Source organism: Neopelma chrysocephalum, unplaced genomic scaffold (genome assembly GCF_003984885.1).
Source record: "Neopelma chrysocephalum unplaced genomic scaffold, ASM398488v2 Primary Assembly neopelma1_89, whole genome shotgun sequence".
Classification (NCBI taxonomy): Eukaryota; Metazoa; Chordata; class Aves; order Passeriformes; family Pipridae; genus Neopelma; species Neopelma chrysocephalum.
Genome location: NW_020897751.1, coordinates 1821220 through 1838150, shown reverse-complemented (window position 1 = coordinate 1838150; position 16931 = coordinate 1821220). Strand labels below are relative to the sequence as shown.

Below are 16931 nucleotides of genomic sequence, written 5' to 3'. Positions count from 1 at the left end.
TGTTTGTTTATGCTGGAATAGATCCAGCAGCTGTGAAAAGGGAATCGAGTGTGAGCATGTTTGATCTTGAAATTTGGTCTTAAAATTCTTCATACTGCTGAAAGGTTTTACCCAGGGAGAGGAGAATAACAAAATCCAAATCAACTGTGCCAATCCTGTTGTGTGAGAGCTCTTTAATACAGGAGGATTGAGTAAATCCAGGAATCCAGAGGCTGAGCTACGTGTGAAGTGCCCAAGAAGTGTTAGTGAAATAAAACCTGTAGTGGTTGTTCTGCTTTCTGGAAGATCCAAAACTCGAGAGAGGGTCCTGTTTGCACTGTAAATTATTCAGTGTAGTACCAGATCAGCCAAATATTTGCTTATGCTTGAATTCTTCCTCAGGAAAGCATTTAAACAGATATTTGCCTTCAGTAAACAGAGTTATTCATGCTTGCTGCTGAACTAAAGCCAGAGCTGGCTTACGTGGGCTTAACTCAGAGGTAAAGGCTTCCTTCACTGGCTTTTCCCGTGGTTCTAAGGAGGTGCTGTGGGATGGGGCTCAGTTTGTGGGCTGATATTCAGCCTTCCAGGATGCCCTGAACGAGCTGAGGTGATCCCTGAGCTGGAATTGTGGTTTATTTTCCTGGTTAAGCCCGATGTGAGGGTGTTTTCCAGCAGTGCAGCTTTGCAGCAGATGTGCTCCAGATGTGCACCCTCAGTGAGATACTCAGGACCTTGCTGGAGTTCCCAAGGAAACACCCCTGAGATACTCAGTGGAAATCATGGATGTGAATTCAGAGGATACCAGATGAAGTGACTGTGGTGTTGAATGGCGTTGAGGCAAACCAGAATTTGGGGTTGGTTTTTTTTGTGTGTCCGTTCTTGTGTTTAAATAAGAGTTTAGAAGTTTATTTTTATTCTCTTGGCAGCTCAACATAATTTTTTAGGCAAAATAAACAAAAATAAACCGTTTGGGACACACGGTTTAATGAACTGTAGCTTTAACCAAGCCAGGAGGGCTGTCAGACTGCAAAGCAAATCCATCTCCTTTTTGGCTTCTGTAGGAGGCTTTTTTCCCCTGTTTCTACTGACATTTCTGATTTATTATGGCACCAGTTCCCTAGAGTTAACACCTACACTTCAGAGACTCCCTATTTTGTGTCCACAGTCTTTGAGTTCATCAGATGAGTAATAATATAGATGAGCCTTATAATAAAACTGTCCACTGTAATTTGTCCTGTGTTTAAGCAATTCAGTTGCGTGAACTTTTAAAAATACATAGTTATAAAGATTTATCACAACTGTAATAGACAAAGAGCATCACCACTCACCAAAATGTCACTTCTGATGCTTGAAGGAGTTCTGGGTGATTGTGTAAATTAACAGAACCCATACAAATGGGTATTTAATCACTTTTTAAATGCTGTGGTATTCATCCAGCCATGGCAGTTTCTCAGGAGCCATTGTTTTTGACATGTTTATTAAGTGGCAAATATTTGTTTACATGTCTACTGAATTAATGTGCACTTAATGATTCCTGTTGAAGTTTGCACTCCCTGCTCTTACAGTGGCTCCAAGCCCTGACAGTGTTGGCCTCAAAGCTGTTTTCAGATTTGTGATTTGTGGTGAGAGAACACTCCAAGCTGGTGACTGTTTGTGGCACCACCACAGTCCCTGTTTCATATGAAATCAGGGGTGCAGAGGTCGGTTCTGGTGTGAGGGCTCTGCTTCCTGCAAACCTGGTCCAAATTTGAGGTTTTCTTTTTTTTTTTTCTGATTCAAATTGAATATTTTAAGTAGGGAAAAAAGATGTTGATCTGTTGGAGTGAGTCCAGAGGAGGCCATGGAGATGCTCCAGGGGCTGGAGCCTCTCTGCTCTGAAGCCAGGCTGGGAGAGCTGGAGGGATTCACTTGGAAAAGGGAAGGATCCAGGGAGACCTGAGAGCCTCTTCCAGGGCTTAAAGGGGCTCCAGGAGAGCTGGAGAGGGACTGAGGACAAGGGATGGAGGGACAGGACAAGGGGGAATGGCTTCCCACTGCCAGAGGGCAGGGATAGATGGGATATTGGGAAGGAATTCTGGCTGTGAGGGTGGGGAGGCCCTGGCCCAGGTTGCCCAGAGAAGCTGTGGCTGCCCCTGGATCCCTGGAAGTGTCCAAGGCCAGGTTGGAGCAACCTGGGCTAGTGGGAGGTGTCCCTGCTCATGGCAGGGGGTGGGATTGGATGATCTTTTGGGTCCCTTCCAACCCAAACCATTCCATGGATCTGTAATTCTGATTTACTGAAACACGGTGTTCTGCTGGAATTTCAGCTCTGATTTTGGGTCAGGAGTTTATCACAGACCAGCGTGGGTAAGGATTTGCTATTTGTAGGCTAGTTTTTTGTTCTGTTACCTCCTAACCATGTCAACAACTTTGAATGTTTTCTTCCCTGGCCTGTCTTTCTCTGCCAGTGTAACTTTTATTAAGAATTTGACCCACCCAACAGGTGGCTTTACACTGTGTTAGCCTGTACTTATTTCAAAAAACTTCAAAAATTCAGGTTTTATTTCCATACCAAGAACAATTTTGTACAAGCATTGAAAAATACTTTTTACCCCAACCATGCCTGGGTATTTATTTATATTTCCCCACTCGGCTTCATATGAATGCAGTGTTTTAAGTACTGTGGTAACACCAGATCTAAAAGTAAGTAATTATTTGAGCTTACCATAATGTCTTTATTAAACATATTCAACGTGCTTGGATGTCATAACCGATATTTTATATTCAGTGGGATTTTTAATTTACACTTATCCCCTCTTAAAATTTCAAATTCTGCTGTTGCAACATGAGAATATTTTCCAGGAAGATCCCAAGTCTTGTAGACCTATTGTATGGCTTTATTTTAGAAATCTTCCTTCTCTCATCAACTCATAATTCAGCTAAGGATTGTCATTTTCTATACTTCATATTTTTCTTTTTGTGGGGGGTTTTTTGCTTGCTTGTTTGGGTTTTTTTGGTTTTATTGTGGGGTTTGGGGTTTTTTGCGGGTTTGTTTTTTGGCTTTTTTTCTTTTTTTTTAGTTTTTGAGGTGGTTTGGGTTTTTTTGTGGGTTTTTTTTAATGTATATTTTTAATTGGGGTTTTTTTGGTGGACTTTTTGCTTTTTTTTTTTAGTTTGATTTTCTGTGGATTTTTTGTGTTTGTTTTTGGTTTTTTTTTTCTGATACAAATTGAAGGAAAAAGAGGGGCCAATTTTTATTCTCTTGTATTCCAGTTACATATGGAGCTGCTTATTCTGGGAGCAGCACTGTTGCTCTCCTCGTGGGTAACTTGACATTTCATCAAAATCAAAAATAAATCTGTCAAGATTCTGTCCTAAAAATCTCTCAGGAGCAGACTCAACTCAAGGGTGTCAGCTGAGCTCTGAATAACTTTCTAAAATAGCACATCGTGATTGGAAAGCTGGAGTTTTTCTCAAGGTTGGGAAATAAAATATCAGAGGCCTCTGAAGTGGGGCCGAGCTCTTCTTTCTTGCTCTTGTAACACCTTTAATCTGCACGTGGATGTGATTTTTTTTGGGGGGGGGCTGACCTGAAGAAACCAAGCCAGTGTCCTGAACCTTTGGTTTCTGGAGTTTGAGGTGTAAAAGGTTGGAATATATTATGGTGGAAGGAATTTTCTGTTGTTTGAAGGCACCATTGCAAAATCCAGAATGAGCTTAGTTGGCCAAGGGGAAATCTGGATGACAGTGGTTAAATGAGCATTTTGGGAAGTAAGAAGGGAGGGGAAAACCCCTTTTGAGCAACACTGATTGCTGAGTGGGCTCCTCAAGGAAGCTGTGCCAGGGCAGGGTCAGGTTGGATCTCAGGGAAAGGTTCTTCCCCCAGAGGGTGGTTGGCACTGCCCAGGCTCCCCAGGGCAGTGGGCACAGCCCCAAGGCTGCCAGAGCTCCAGGAGGGTTTGGACAACACCCTCAGGGACAGGGTAGGGGCCAGGGATTGGACTGGATGATCCTTGTGGGTCCCTTCCAGCTCAGGATATTCTAGGATTACTTTTATTTGTCTCCAAGAAAGAACCAGCTGCTCTTTTTCTCAGCAGGTAACAGCCTTGTCAGGTTATTGCTGACATACTTTATGGGCTTGGTGCTTCCTTTTCATAGCTGTGTCAAGCCTTTTAAATAGCTTTTTTCCTATGGATAGTGGGATCTTGGAGAGCAATTCCAGTCTCCTCACATGTATGGGAATAATAGACCCTTTAGGAAGGTCTGAAGTTCTCATTTGAACTGCCCCTAATATCACATTTTGACATGAATTCACATTGGAGCTGTTGGGATTCCTCTCTCCTCTCTGAGGTTGTTCTCTACCACTCCCTGAAAGGAGCTTGTGATGAAGTGGGGGGAGTTTTGTCTCTTCTCCAGATAGCAGGGGACAGGATGAGAGGAAATGGCCTCAAGTTGCACCAGGGCAGGCTTAGGTTGGACATTAGGGAAAAATTCTTCATGGAAAGGGTTGTAAAGCATTGGAACAGACTGGCCAGGGCAGTGGTGGAGTCACCACCACCCCTGGAAGTGTTCAAAACCTGTGTGGATGTGGCACTTGGGGACAAGGTTTAGTGGTGAACAGGGTGGTGCTGGTTGACAGCTGGACCTGGGGATCTTGGAGGAGCAACATGTGCCATGTGGGATTTCAGGTGGTGTTTTGCTGCTCCCCTTTTATTTTTGCAGCTTTTGGAGTAGTGAATGTTGGTATTAAAATCCACTGGAAGGCAAAAAGTCAACTGTGATCTGTGTCCTTTGCAAAGAAAAAAAGAGCTCTGCTTGCTGTGTAAGGGAGCCTCAGGTCATAGGATAGAACCATTAAGGTTGGGAAAAACCTTGAGATCCCACCTATGTGAGATGTCCTGGAAGCAAACTAACCATATGTGTGTGTGTGTGTATGTAATATATATATATTTATATTTATATAATAATAATAATGGCCCATCTTCGCGAACAAAGATTTGGGGAAAGGTCTTTTTACCATATATATATTTATATATCTGAAACAGATAGTGTCAACCACCTTCAATATTTAAGTAAACATGGGCCACTCAATCTGGTTTATTAAATTTCACTGCTTGATTCCCTCATCCTTTTGAAAAAAAACCACAGCTTTTCCTCCAGAACTCTGGATACACAACTGCTTTGCAAGATATGATTTGTAATAAATTCAGCTCTTTGAGAAATTCTTGGCTTGTCCCATGAAGCTATCACCTGCTTTTGTGGGAATTGAAAGTCCTGCTTCCTTGTGGCTTGGACAACTCTCGAGAGTGATGTAAGAGGCTGTTTTTATGCCCTGAGTGGGTATTTCTGGGTGTTTTGGTGAATTGAATGCTGCCCATACATAGGGAAACAGCACATCACTGGTGCCTGGCTGGCACAGGATGGGATGTGGGAATGCCAAGGCTTTAGATGGGGGGGTACCAAGCTGGTTTTTTGCCTTGGAATCAAATACACCAGTTTTGGAACCCCAGAGAAAGATCCAAGCAGAAAGTGGCCATGAAACCCGGGTGAAGTGCTTTGCTTGGGAAAACTTGACAGCACTTCAACCCTTTTTATACAACAGCTTGTTTTCCTATTGCTGAAAGTCTCTCTCCAGACAAGTCCATTGTATTTATCACAACCTTTTTTTGAATTTGAAGGAATATTTTTAAATGATTTAATTCTGAGCTACAGAAATATGCAAATTCTCTTTATTGGAGCCATAAACCAGAGCTTTAGAGAACTTCCTAATGCTACTCACTCTGAATATTCCCTGGAGTTCAGCCAGACCTGTCTTGGCCAGTTTATTTTCCTAGTTTGGGGCATTTTTGGTGGGTTGTTGTTGTTGTTGTTGTTTGTTTTTCCCGTTTTCCTGGACACAAATCAACAGTGTCTCATTAAAGAAGACCATCTTTGGGGATCACCCATGTTTTTCCTGGGTGGTGCCTTGGAATCCTGGGTCCCTCTGGACTTGTGGAACACTGGTTTTAATAAGTGGAATTTCTCTGCTCCAGCTGCTTTTCTAAAGTGCCTTAAAACAGGAAGGATGGCATAAATACCTTATTGCATGGAAATTAGGGAAATCAGACCTGATTTAAGCAAGAAACTTGCATTTTCTTTCCTTGGAGGGCTGTGTGTGCACAGTTACCAAGTGAATGTGTGCCTGCATATGTATTGATGTTAATGGGGTTAACCTTGCTCATTTTCTGGTTTTATTGCAGAAACAGTGCCCTGGTCTTAGAGACTACACATCCCCTGGGAAAGAGTTTTTGTAATCACTCCCCCTGGAGCAGGTGGGGTGACTAACGTGGGGATCAAATCTCTCTCTTTCAGATCTGCCTGGAGTGAAGTGTGACAGAAAATGGTCCAGCAGCTTTGTCTCTGGCAATGGCTCTCCCTGGGGACTGCACTCACTGCTGTCCTGGCAGCTGCTCTGGCCCAGAACGATGAAGGTAAGCTTTGGAGCTGTGGGAGGGGTGGGATGAGCCTGTGATAACATTTCAACCCGAATTTTTGATAGGAAAAAGTAGTTTGGTAGGAAGGAAAAGTTACAAGAAGGAAAGATCTGGGAACGTTTCATGGTTTCAACTTCTGATGATGATTTTATTTTACAAAGCTTTTGATGTACCAGGCAAGATAAAACCTTAAGTTATGATTATTCAGTGTGAGACTTCAGCATAAAAATTTGTTTTGTCTTAATCATTGAACAAGCTTTTAACAAACTTTACTTTGCTTTGTTTGTAAATCAGCAGTTATGGTTGAAACAGGAGTTTGAGAGAATTATTAATGGGCTGTATGCAGGTCTGACCAAAAACTTGGGAAAAGATCCACAATGAGGGTTTTTCTGGAGAAACAAGACTTCAGGAACCCTGAAACGTGGCACCAGTAACTCATGTTCCTCCTCACAGAATTTTGGTTGAATTTAATTACGAGATACCAGAAATGTGTTCTGCCAGTGATCCATTTTAATAAAAAATTCCAGACCTAGAGAATTGGTTAGGATTTATTGTTCTGAACAATTTATAGAAGTTGAAGGGCAAAGGCTGTCAAACTTGTTCTTAAATACCCTTAAGAATAATGAGTGGGATAAGTAAAAACTGAGTATGGTTTCAGAGTGTCTGTAATGAAGTTGCTCGTGCGTGGCACTTAAGCCCTCCATGTAAGTAAACTGTAATTGCTCATATTTATGATTTTTGTAGCTGGATTTTCTTTTAGAAGCCTTTATTTTGGCAGTTCTGAAATTCAGTAGCTTGGCTTTCATTAGGAATTGAAGCAGGATTGAAGACTTTGCTTTGGTTTTTGGTATCGAGTCGAAAATCTATTTTTCTTGCTCTACTAATTGCTCTCCAAATGTCCTTTTATTCCCTTCCCTCCCCCAGCCCAACCCTACGTTACATTTGATGCCCGTGATGTCCAAGAGAGCTAATTTAATTTTCTCCCCTTTTCCAGCCTGTCATTATCCCTGTCATTCCTGACACTGAAGTGGAGCGTTCGAGCTGCTCATATTTCAGATATTTGATCTGTGCCTGGCTACAATTAGCTTGCTTTTTAATCATTTATTGCAGCAGAGGAGTGGCACCATTAGGCTTTGCAATATTGACCTTGGAGGTGGCTTTTTGAGGAGGGAAATGGTCTTTTTGATGGAGGAGAGGCTGCAGGGCAGCGGGATGTCCCCTGGTATGGGAATAAGCTGTTGGGAGGGAAGCAGGAGTGTGAGGGGCTCTGTCCCTTCTGGGGTGAAACAAGACCACTCAGGGCAGTCTGAAAAATCTAAAGCAACACTTTTTAATGTGATCTTATTTGTGCTCACGCTGGCAACATAATGTTCATGCAAAAAGGCATCTTTGATGGAAATAAAATGAGGATTTTTGGTTGAATACCCATTTTTAGTTACAATTGAATGATGCTGAAGGGTGTGGAACACATGGCATGGATGTCCCAGCCAGGGTGGTAACAGACAGTTTGATCTTCAGAACAGGAAAAGTGATTTCAATTTTTGTTCCTTTGCACTTTTATGACAAAATTCTGTGTTCATGTCCTTATCCCAAGGGTATTCAGATCATACCCTTTTAATTCCAGGTGATTCAGAGGAAGGGAAAGATACTTATCCACGTTTACATGTGCATCTATAGTTCATTAATGTGACTGAAAACAGAGAGCAACTTTCTTACTTAAAAGGGCTGTAAATATGTTGGTTTATGCTTTTTCTTTTAGCCTGGCTCATGCCATATTATTTATCACAAAACCTGGGTTTATCCTTGATAATGTTCTCTTCTGTAGTCTGAACAGAGGAGCTCTGCCTTTCACTGAAAATAAGTTTGCTGCAGGTAGCCAAGAGTCTTGTTCCCCTTCTGGGGGGAACAGCTCAGAAATCCTGTTTCTTGAGGAACTTGCAGCACCCTGATACAACCTGGACTGATTTCCACCCCCACACTGTGTTCAGGAAAGGGTAAACTGAGCTCAAAGGACTTTTAATCAATGCCCTAATTCTCTAATAGAGAAAAAGTGATCTGGAAATGGATTTAAGCCAAGGTGGGGTAGTGGTGACTCAGCAAATGCCACCCAGCTAATGAGGCAACACTTACAGGAATAATTACTTGGAAATATGTTTCTTGCAGCTAAAGAGAAAACCCTGTTGGGTGCTGGGGCTGCTGGAGTTGTTCTAAACGTGCAGGAACAACATTTGTAACCCAACGTGTAACATCAAAAAAACCCCCCCTGCTTTTAGCAAGTGCCATTTCCAACCGAGTGTGGTTATTTGAACAGCAGAACGATCAGGGGTACAAACAGGAGAAAATCAATTATGGCACAAATGATGAGCTGTTTCTTTGCTTCCAGCATGCAAATGCTCCGTTTCCTGGTGGGAGCTGTTGCATGTTGGCTCAGCTGCTCTCCTCTCTTACTGGATTTTGCACCATTAGCTCCTAATTTCTTTATTTCACCTGCTTTTTGCTTGACCTCCCGAGTCATCAAACCTTCCCCGCCCCCAGCAATTAATGATGTGACAAAGTAGCCTTAAAACTTCAGCAAAGACTGCCTTGGAAATGATGAGGCTGCTTTCTTCCTGGACTTAGTAGGAAGCTTCCCCAGGAGCTCGTTTGTTTGTGATGAAATGCAAATACTTTCCATCTATTGCAGCCCCTTTTATTAAAAAACACCCTCCCCCCCAAATTATTAAAAACCTCAATAATGTTGATCACTCTGTAACAAAAGAAGTCTGAGTGTACTGCTGATGATCCCATTCAGTGTTTAATTCCAATTATTTTAATAATAAATACATTCAAATTATTTTCTATAAATAAATTATATTTAATAAGAAATAATATTTGCAAATTATAATATTACTAATTCTACTTATATTGTCATTATTTTGTATCATAGTTATTCTTTTGCTCAGTATTTGCCAGAATAAATGTTGGGCTTGTGGGTGGATGGGGAATATGTGGGTGTTTTGTTTATGGTTGGTTGGTTTTGGTTTGGTTTTGGTTTTCTGAAAGGAGGAGATCTGGGTTTACAGTTCCTGCTCTTGTCTTTCTTCCAAGCAGAAGAAACGCTGCAAAGGTTTGGGTTTTTTTCATAATATTTTAGCTTAAGTAAAAGTAGAAATGTCAGCTGTAGCCTTGCAATATCTGAAATTAGGTCAGCTAAAATCTCTTTTATTTTTACACTACTACTCTATTGAATTCAGAGGCAAACTCTCAGGCTAGAAAAAATCAGGGGAGGAGGAAGGTGGAAACACAAGATCAAATTTCCCTCTTTTTTTTTTCCCTTTCTAATCTAATGTCTGTGACTTGAAGAAACACTTTAGCAGCAATTTTTGGTCAGGAGAGAAGGCTGCTGAGTTGCAAAGCTGTCTGTGTGCACTTCATGCCACCCAAACCAATCCAACAACAATTATTTGACAATTAACAGACTTAATTGTCTTCAGCAGCTGGGACATGCCTGTCAGGAAGGAGATAGATGTGAGCTTGGGCATCCCACTAATTTATTCTTTAATCTTGAAAGAGATGGAAAAAAGGCAAAAATAATAATTCTGATCACTTTTTAAAAACACAAGGGGATTGTGAAGGTCCCCCAACAGAAGTTGCAATGAATCTGTTACTGGGGTTTTCAGAAGTATTTGCTGGGTTTGTGAATTGTGGGGCTCTGTTTCATAGTGGCATTTTTGAAGGGTTTTTGAAGATTGTTGGGGCTGCTTTTCACTCCAGTTGACTTGTTTTGATCTTTTTTTTAATGTGTGAATGAATAGGAGTTGAGGTCCTTTACGTTCCTCCTGCAGACTCTGAGCTGGAAAACAAGAATTCTGACAAGAATTGTGCATTAATATACTCAGAGCTGAGATAACCTTAGTTCATATTATGTTATCTTGTAATGCAGGTGCAAATTCGGGTTGTGTTTTAGGGGTTCCCTTGCCTTGAGGGGCAGGGAGGGAGGGGCTGGGCCTGCAGAGGCTGCTCGTGTTCCCCTGCACAGCTCAGTGTCTCCTGTCCCCCTCCATCCCACTGGCCAGGGACCTTTATCCCACCCTGTCACATCCCATCCAAACCAGCAATACTGGAATTCCACGTGGGTTTGATACAGGGCTGGGAACCACTGAATCATCCCAGTTGGAAAAGACTTTCCTCTCTTTTCCCCTCTCTCTTTTCCCCTCTCTCTTTTCCCCTCTCTCTTTTCCCCTCTCTCTTTTCCCCTCTCTCTTTTCCCCTCTCTCTTTTCCCCTCCCCTTTAGTTGCCCTTGGAACATGAGTTGAGCCATTGCCATCAGTGCTGTAGAAAGTGTCTGTCAGTGATGGCTCAGTGGTTTGGTTTCATTCTGACCCCCTGGTTGGATCTTTTCTCCAAGGATAAGTCTGCAGGGGAAATATTTCCTGCTTGGAATATGTGTCAGCATTTTATTGCAGTAACTTACCATGGAGTTGGAGAGAGAAAAAAATAAACATGCCCTTATTCTGTTGAAATAGAAGATAGTTTTTGTCTGAAGACCCTTCAGGGTCTGAATCAACATGGCTTGGTTTTAGGGATAAAATCTATGATACAGAGAAATTGAGGAAATAACTGACTTCAGTGGGAATTGGTGGAAAAATATTAAACACTTGCCTTTTTTTTTTGTTTGTTTTTTTTTTTTTCCCTGCTGTTTATCCTGCTGCCACTGAGATAAGGGAGTGAGGGGGTGGCTGGTTTAAGAGCAAACTAAAGGCAAGCCCTGTTTATATCAATGTGAAGGTTTTTTGGCCTTGGTACCCAAAGAGCAGAAACTCTTACTATCAACTTCTTTTGCACATGGAAAAAAAATCCCAACCAAGAGATCAAATGAACAACGGGAGCTCACTGAGTTTATTTTCCAGGTTAACATAACATAAAACTGCATCCTCACTGAATTCCTAAGCTGGAACTCAGACCTTGGCCTGACAGGGACAAACATCTTTTGCCCACTTTGAAGGTGTTGAACTAATTAAGTCCATCTGTAGTTAGTGTTGGCATCTGAAATGGAATAAAATTGAGGCTAATCAGAGGATTTATTAATCTAAAAATGTATTATATTTAATAAGTGTTAAGCAGACATGTATTTTTATCAGAATCTAAGAAATAGCTATTTAAATGGTCTTTACACTACCCTGAGTGGGAGATTCCCTTTTTAAAAAAGGGGGTTTTTTCTGTGAAAAGCACAACTATCCACTTACACCACCAGGACTCTTGAGGCATGAGCCCCTTCAGCTGATTTTCAGGGCCCCCTCTATTAGTTACTGTCTTTTATTCAGTCTAACAGAGTCTCACACTACAAAAATTGAATAACTAAAGGGCCTTACAAATCACCTCAAGAGGCTGCTTTAGAAATAAAATAGTTTCAGACCTTGATATATCACTGCTGGGCAGGAAATGAAGTCTGGAAAATGCATATTTGAATACCTGTAGCCCATTGATCATTCCCTGAGCCCTGCACTGTACATATCCAGGGAGAGGAGAGAAATGCCAACAGGTTCTTGCCTAAGGGAAAGTGTCTGTTCTTGGAAACAGGGATAATTTGTTTGTTTTATGGAGACTTGCTACTTTAAGTTGGGAGCTCTGCAGTGACCCTAAAGGGCAAAGAGCTGCCCTTGATGTGTTTTGAGTGGGAGTTGAGCCGCTGGTTCCTCTGAAGGGTTTTAGTTCTTCAAAGTCTAACTGATGGGGTGCCTTGAAGTGCCACCAGCAGTGCTCTGAGCCTGCAGGAGATCGATTTCCCTTTGGTGGGAGGTGAGTTAATCCTGAAATATGAGCATTGAAACAAGGTTCATCTCAGTTAATGTGCACATTTTAGCCCTGGGTCTCCTGGCAGAAGGGACTGAGTACCTGTGTCTTCCCTGTGGCAGAGCTGGGATGGATGAGGCAGGAAGCTCCTTGGTGAGGAAGAAAAAATCCCGGATTCCAACAGCCTTGGAACTACCAGGCTGTGGGATCTAGCTGGGAATGAGCCTCTTCTAGGCACTGGCCTGCCAAGTTCTTTATGCTGCAGAAGTGCCAAAGGGATGGAGCAGCTCTGGGAGCAGCAAAGGCTGAGGGAGCTGGGGCTGTTCAGCCTCCAGAGCAGACCCTGAGAGGGGCCCTCAGCCATGTCTGCAGGGGCTGCAGGGAGGGGGCAGAGGATGGAGCAGGCTCTGCTCGGGGGGGCCCAGCAATGGCACAGGAGGAACGGGCAGGAACTGATGCCCAGGAAGTTGCAGCTGGACAGGAGGAAGAACTTCTTGGCTGGGCAGTGACCCAGCCCTGAAGAGAGAGCAGAGAGGGGGTGGAGTGTCCTCCCTGGGGCTATTCCAGAGGTGTCTGGACACACTCCTGTGCCGTGTGCTCTGGGCTGGCCCTGCTGGAGCAGGGAGGTGGCACCAGATGCCCACTGTGGTCCCTTCCAGCCTGACCCATCCTGGGATCCTGTGATTGTTTGGCCCATGAGGTTTTGTGTGTTGGATTGCCTGGATGACATGATGTGAAGCATTGATGTGCTTGGATTCCTTGGGGACTTGAGTGTCCTGAGCCATCCCTTGGGGTGGGAAGGCTGTGAGTGCTGAGCTGGTGCTTTTTCTCCAAGGAATGAGTGTCCTAAGGTGATGTTCACAACTGGGAAGGGAAAGCTGAAAACCCTCATGAAAGCCCAGTGGCACAGCTTGTGTCCCCTCTGTGTGAGTGCCTTGGACTTTGATAGAGTAAACTACACCTGCAGTGAGTGTTCTGGGGCTGAGTGCCTACAAATCATTCAGAGGTGTGTCTGTGTGTTCAGGTGGGGGTTTAGAGCAGCAGAGTTTGTGTGTTGAGCAGAACCACCCCTGTACTGGGCATTCCTTGTGCTTTCAGGGTGTAATGGCCGAAAGAGTCTTGAGGGGGAGATGTATCTGTGCAATTCTTGGACAATTTAGTCAGTGTTTTGACACAGAATTAGGGTAAGGAAGTCCCATTTTCTAGAATACTGTGTTTGTCCTCATGGCCAGATCTCACAGAACAAATTCATTACTTCATTAAAAGCAACTCCTTTTAGCCCAGGGAGACACTGCACTGACCTGGTGTGAATAGGGCAGTGCTTTCCCAGAGGGGGCAGATTTCCCCTCTGATTTGGGGGGAATGAGGTGGGATTTGTGTTCATCACTGGGTACAGAGGTTATCCTGGAACTGCCCTGTGTTTATTTTCCAGTAATGCTCTTCAGTCAGGAATTACACACGTGCATTTGGCATCTGTTCTAAGCAGCATGAAGACATTGGTGGCCCCAACTTTCTCTTTCTGGTGTTCTCTTAAGCACAAACACCCTTGCAGATCAGTAGGGCTGCTTGATCTAGTAATGAGGCAGCTCATATAAATTGACTGTTTCTCCTACTAGGAAGCCCTGAAATGTAAATGCTTTCACTTAATCAGGCTTTGAAATTGTTGTTGAAGAACAATAACTGGACTAGTCTGACTTTCAAAGAAGTAACAAAGATGGACTACAAATGACAGCATTTAAAACATATAAATGTGTCTCTTAGTGTCATATTTTTCACCTCTTGGTGCAGCAGTTATTTCCACTGCCTGCTCAATTTTTATTTTTATTGGCAATATTATGCTGACCTGTTTGTATTCTCATAGTCTGTTTGTAGCAATAGTTTGGAAACACAGAATTCCTGCATCCTGGAGACATGGGAGGCCAGTAATCTTCCTTTTGCAGTCACAAGTGTGGCTGTAACAGCCTGTTTGTGTCAACACAGAAGCTTTGAGCTCCCTGGGGTTGAGGTTGGTTTTAGGCAGCCTGCAAGCAGATGGGTTTCAATAAGTTTTCCACTGCATGATTAGTTGGGTTCTGCACCTAAATTATGGCTTAGAAAGGCAGCATTCATAGCACAAGTATTTTTTTCTTTGGCAAAACTCTTTTTCCAATCAGCTCTTGGCAGATGTGTTTTCTTAAGTTGGAGCACTAGGCCTGAGAAAAGGGGGCTGAGCTGTTGGGAAACCCCAAGGTTGCAGGTTTTCTCACATGGCACAGAGGAGGAAGGGGAGGAGGGAAGAATTGAAACACAGAGGTGTTTTCTGAGTAGAAACCTAAATTTCCAAAATCTATGAATGTACCCCTTTAAAGCCTCTTTTAAAGTCAGGGTGTGGGGAAAACCACCCCTTTGTTCCTCTTTCTGCAGGCTGTTCCCCCCTTCCTGCTGGCTGGGAATTCTGGTGAACATTCTTTTTCATGCTCAGTCTTGTGTAAATACCCATTTCTGTCTCTTATCCTTGGGGTTCCCCCTTCTGCCACTGAACCTTGTTGCCAGCTTGGCAAGCTGAATATTCCTTCTGCTCCATTCCTTGCTGTCCCTCCCCTGTCACAGCACTTTCCAAACCCTCATCTGCCTTCTCCTTGTCTTAGTCCAGCAGTAAGAATTATTTTCTGAATGCTCATTTGAGACTGTCACATGTTGACAAATAAACTGTGATAGAAACTGCCTCCCTGTTGCTCTTGGCTTTCAGTTTAATCCATTTTTTATGAGAAATAGCTGTTTAAAACAAGGCACAGGAACTTCAGCTTGATAAAAACTTGATTTTGCATGATTTGATTTTCCTAGAACAAGAACTGACTCGTGGCTGTGTCCTTCAGAGCACAGGTTTGGTGTGTTGGGAATAGCAGGTGTGGGTTTGGATCATTTCAAATGCCCAGTTTTGCTCCAGTTCAGTTAATTTATCTCTCAGGGCTGGCATTTTTAAGAGCATCAGTAACAAGCTCAAGATTTCTGTTTTGTTATGTGGCAAAGGTGTGATTGAACAGTGGGTTATTGCAAGGACACCTCCATCAGCAATTCCAGTTGTGAGGGGATGGGATAAACATTTTTTGCCCATTCTTTCCTTCCTCCTGCTGGCTGGGAGTCTTGATGCACGTTTTCCTTGCTGCTTCAATCCCCTTGGCCAGGTTGGATGGGGCTAGAGGCCACCTGGGCTAGTGGAAGGTGTCCCTGCCCATGGCACAGGGTGGAATGAGATGAGCTTTAAGGTCCTTTCCAATCCAAACTGTTCTATTATTCTATAAATAGGAGGTTTTAAGTAATGAGTATAGAAAAAAATCGGTAGTACTGTAATGAAGTTGTTGGGGAAAAAAGGAAGCAAAGTTTTTCAGAGGAGATCTTGACTTTGTTGATGGTGAATATGAGCTCCTGCTTGGGAAGGTTTTAAGAAATCTGGGTTTTCCAGCACTTCCAGAAGCTCTGAACTTCTGCAGGGGCTGAGTTCCTGCCCAAGCCAGCGGCACTGGTGCCCAGTGCTGGGCCCTCAACAGGAGAGACCCGGAGGGGCTGGAGCGTGTGCAGGGAAGGGAACGGAGCTGGGGAAGGGGCTGGAGCAGCAGGAGCAGCTGAGGGAGCTGGGGGGGCTCAGCCTGGAGAAAAGGAGGCTCAGGGGGGACCTTCTGGCTCTGCAAGTCCCTGACAGGAGGGGGGAGCCGGGGGGGGTCAGGCTCTGCTCCCAGGGAACAAGGGACAGGAGGAGAGGGAACGACCTCAAGTAACACCAGGGGAGGCTCAGGTTGGAGATCAGAGGAATTTGTTGCTGGAAAGGGTGGTGAGGCCTTGGCAGGGGCTGCCCAGGGAGGTTTGGAGTCCCCATCCCTGGAGGTGTCCCAGGAAGGCCTGGCCGTGGCACTCAGTGCTCTGGGCTGGGGGACAAGGGGGGCATCAGGCACAGGGGGGACTCCATGGGCTGGGAGGGCTTTTCCAACCTCAGTGATCCCGGGATCTCTGCTGTCGTGTGTGCAGTGGGAGCAGCCTCCTGTGTTTGGGCAATAATCATAAAGGATGAGCTCTCAGCTCATTTTAATGCATTCATTTTGCAGTAATCACTCCCAGATTAGGGCATCATTACTGCTCAGCTGCTGTCTGTCATTAAATACAGACAGTGTTTTTCGTGACTGAAGCTCATGTAAACTCTGTCACTTGCTGGGGATTTACGTGGAACTCCCATGGCAAGGAAATATCTGTGGATTTGAACCTAAACCCACAAACACAAAACAAACACTTCCCAACCTTTTCCACAAATATTGGTGTAGTTTTGGATGCCCAGGTGCTGTCACTGGGTTTTCTCCCAGGCAAACACCCTCTCTCTCATCTCTTCTGAGGAATCTCTGTTGGAAGATAAAGATTTTTTTTTTCTTCTTTTTAGGTGGTGAAAGGAAAACTTTTGGGTAAGTGAAAAAAAGCAATAGAGGGGTTTTAAAAGAAATAAATCGAAGGTTCTTATTGAGTTAGGTTGGAAAAAATAGTGAGGAAAAAATCAGTCCCTTGCAGTATTTATTAGACAGTGTATCGAGGTGTGAGAGTCTTAAATTGGCAGAGAGATGAATAGCTGATGTATGGAGGCAGAAATCAAGTGTTTAAATAACTTCAAATTGTGGTGCTGCACCTGCTGAAACCTGACTGCAAAGGGAGGGGCTGGGGAGATGGAGAAGGAAGCAAGGGAGAGAAACTGTGTTCTTGAATTG

At 43.6% G+C, this 16931-nt stretch overlaps 1 protein-coding gene across 16 annotated transcripts in view; it reads left to right on the top strand.

Annotated features, from left to right (window-relative positions):
- PCDH15 (protocadherin related 15) overlaps positions 1-16931 on the top strand; it is a 526100-nt gene that overhangs the window by 227459 nt on the left and 281710 nt on the right. For all 16 annotated transcript variants that reach the window (XM_027692924.1, XM_027692936.1, XM_027692923.1 and 13 more), the window contains one exon: positions 6313-6431. In XM_027692924.1, the coding sequence (XP_027548725.1) occupies positions 6341-6431 (91 nt within the window). In that variant the 5' untranslated portion in view covers positions 6313-6340. The remainder of the gene's footprint in view (positions 1-6312; positions 6432-16931) is intronic.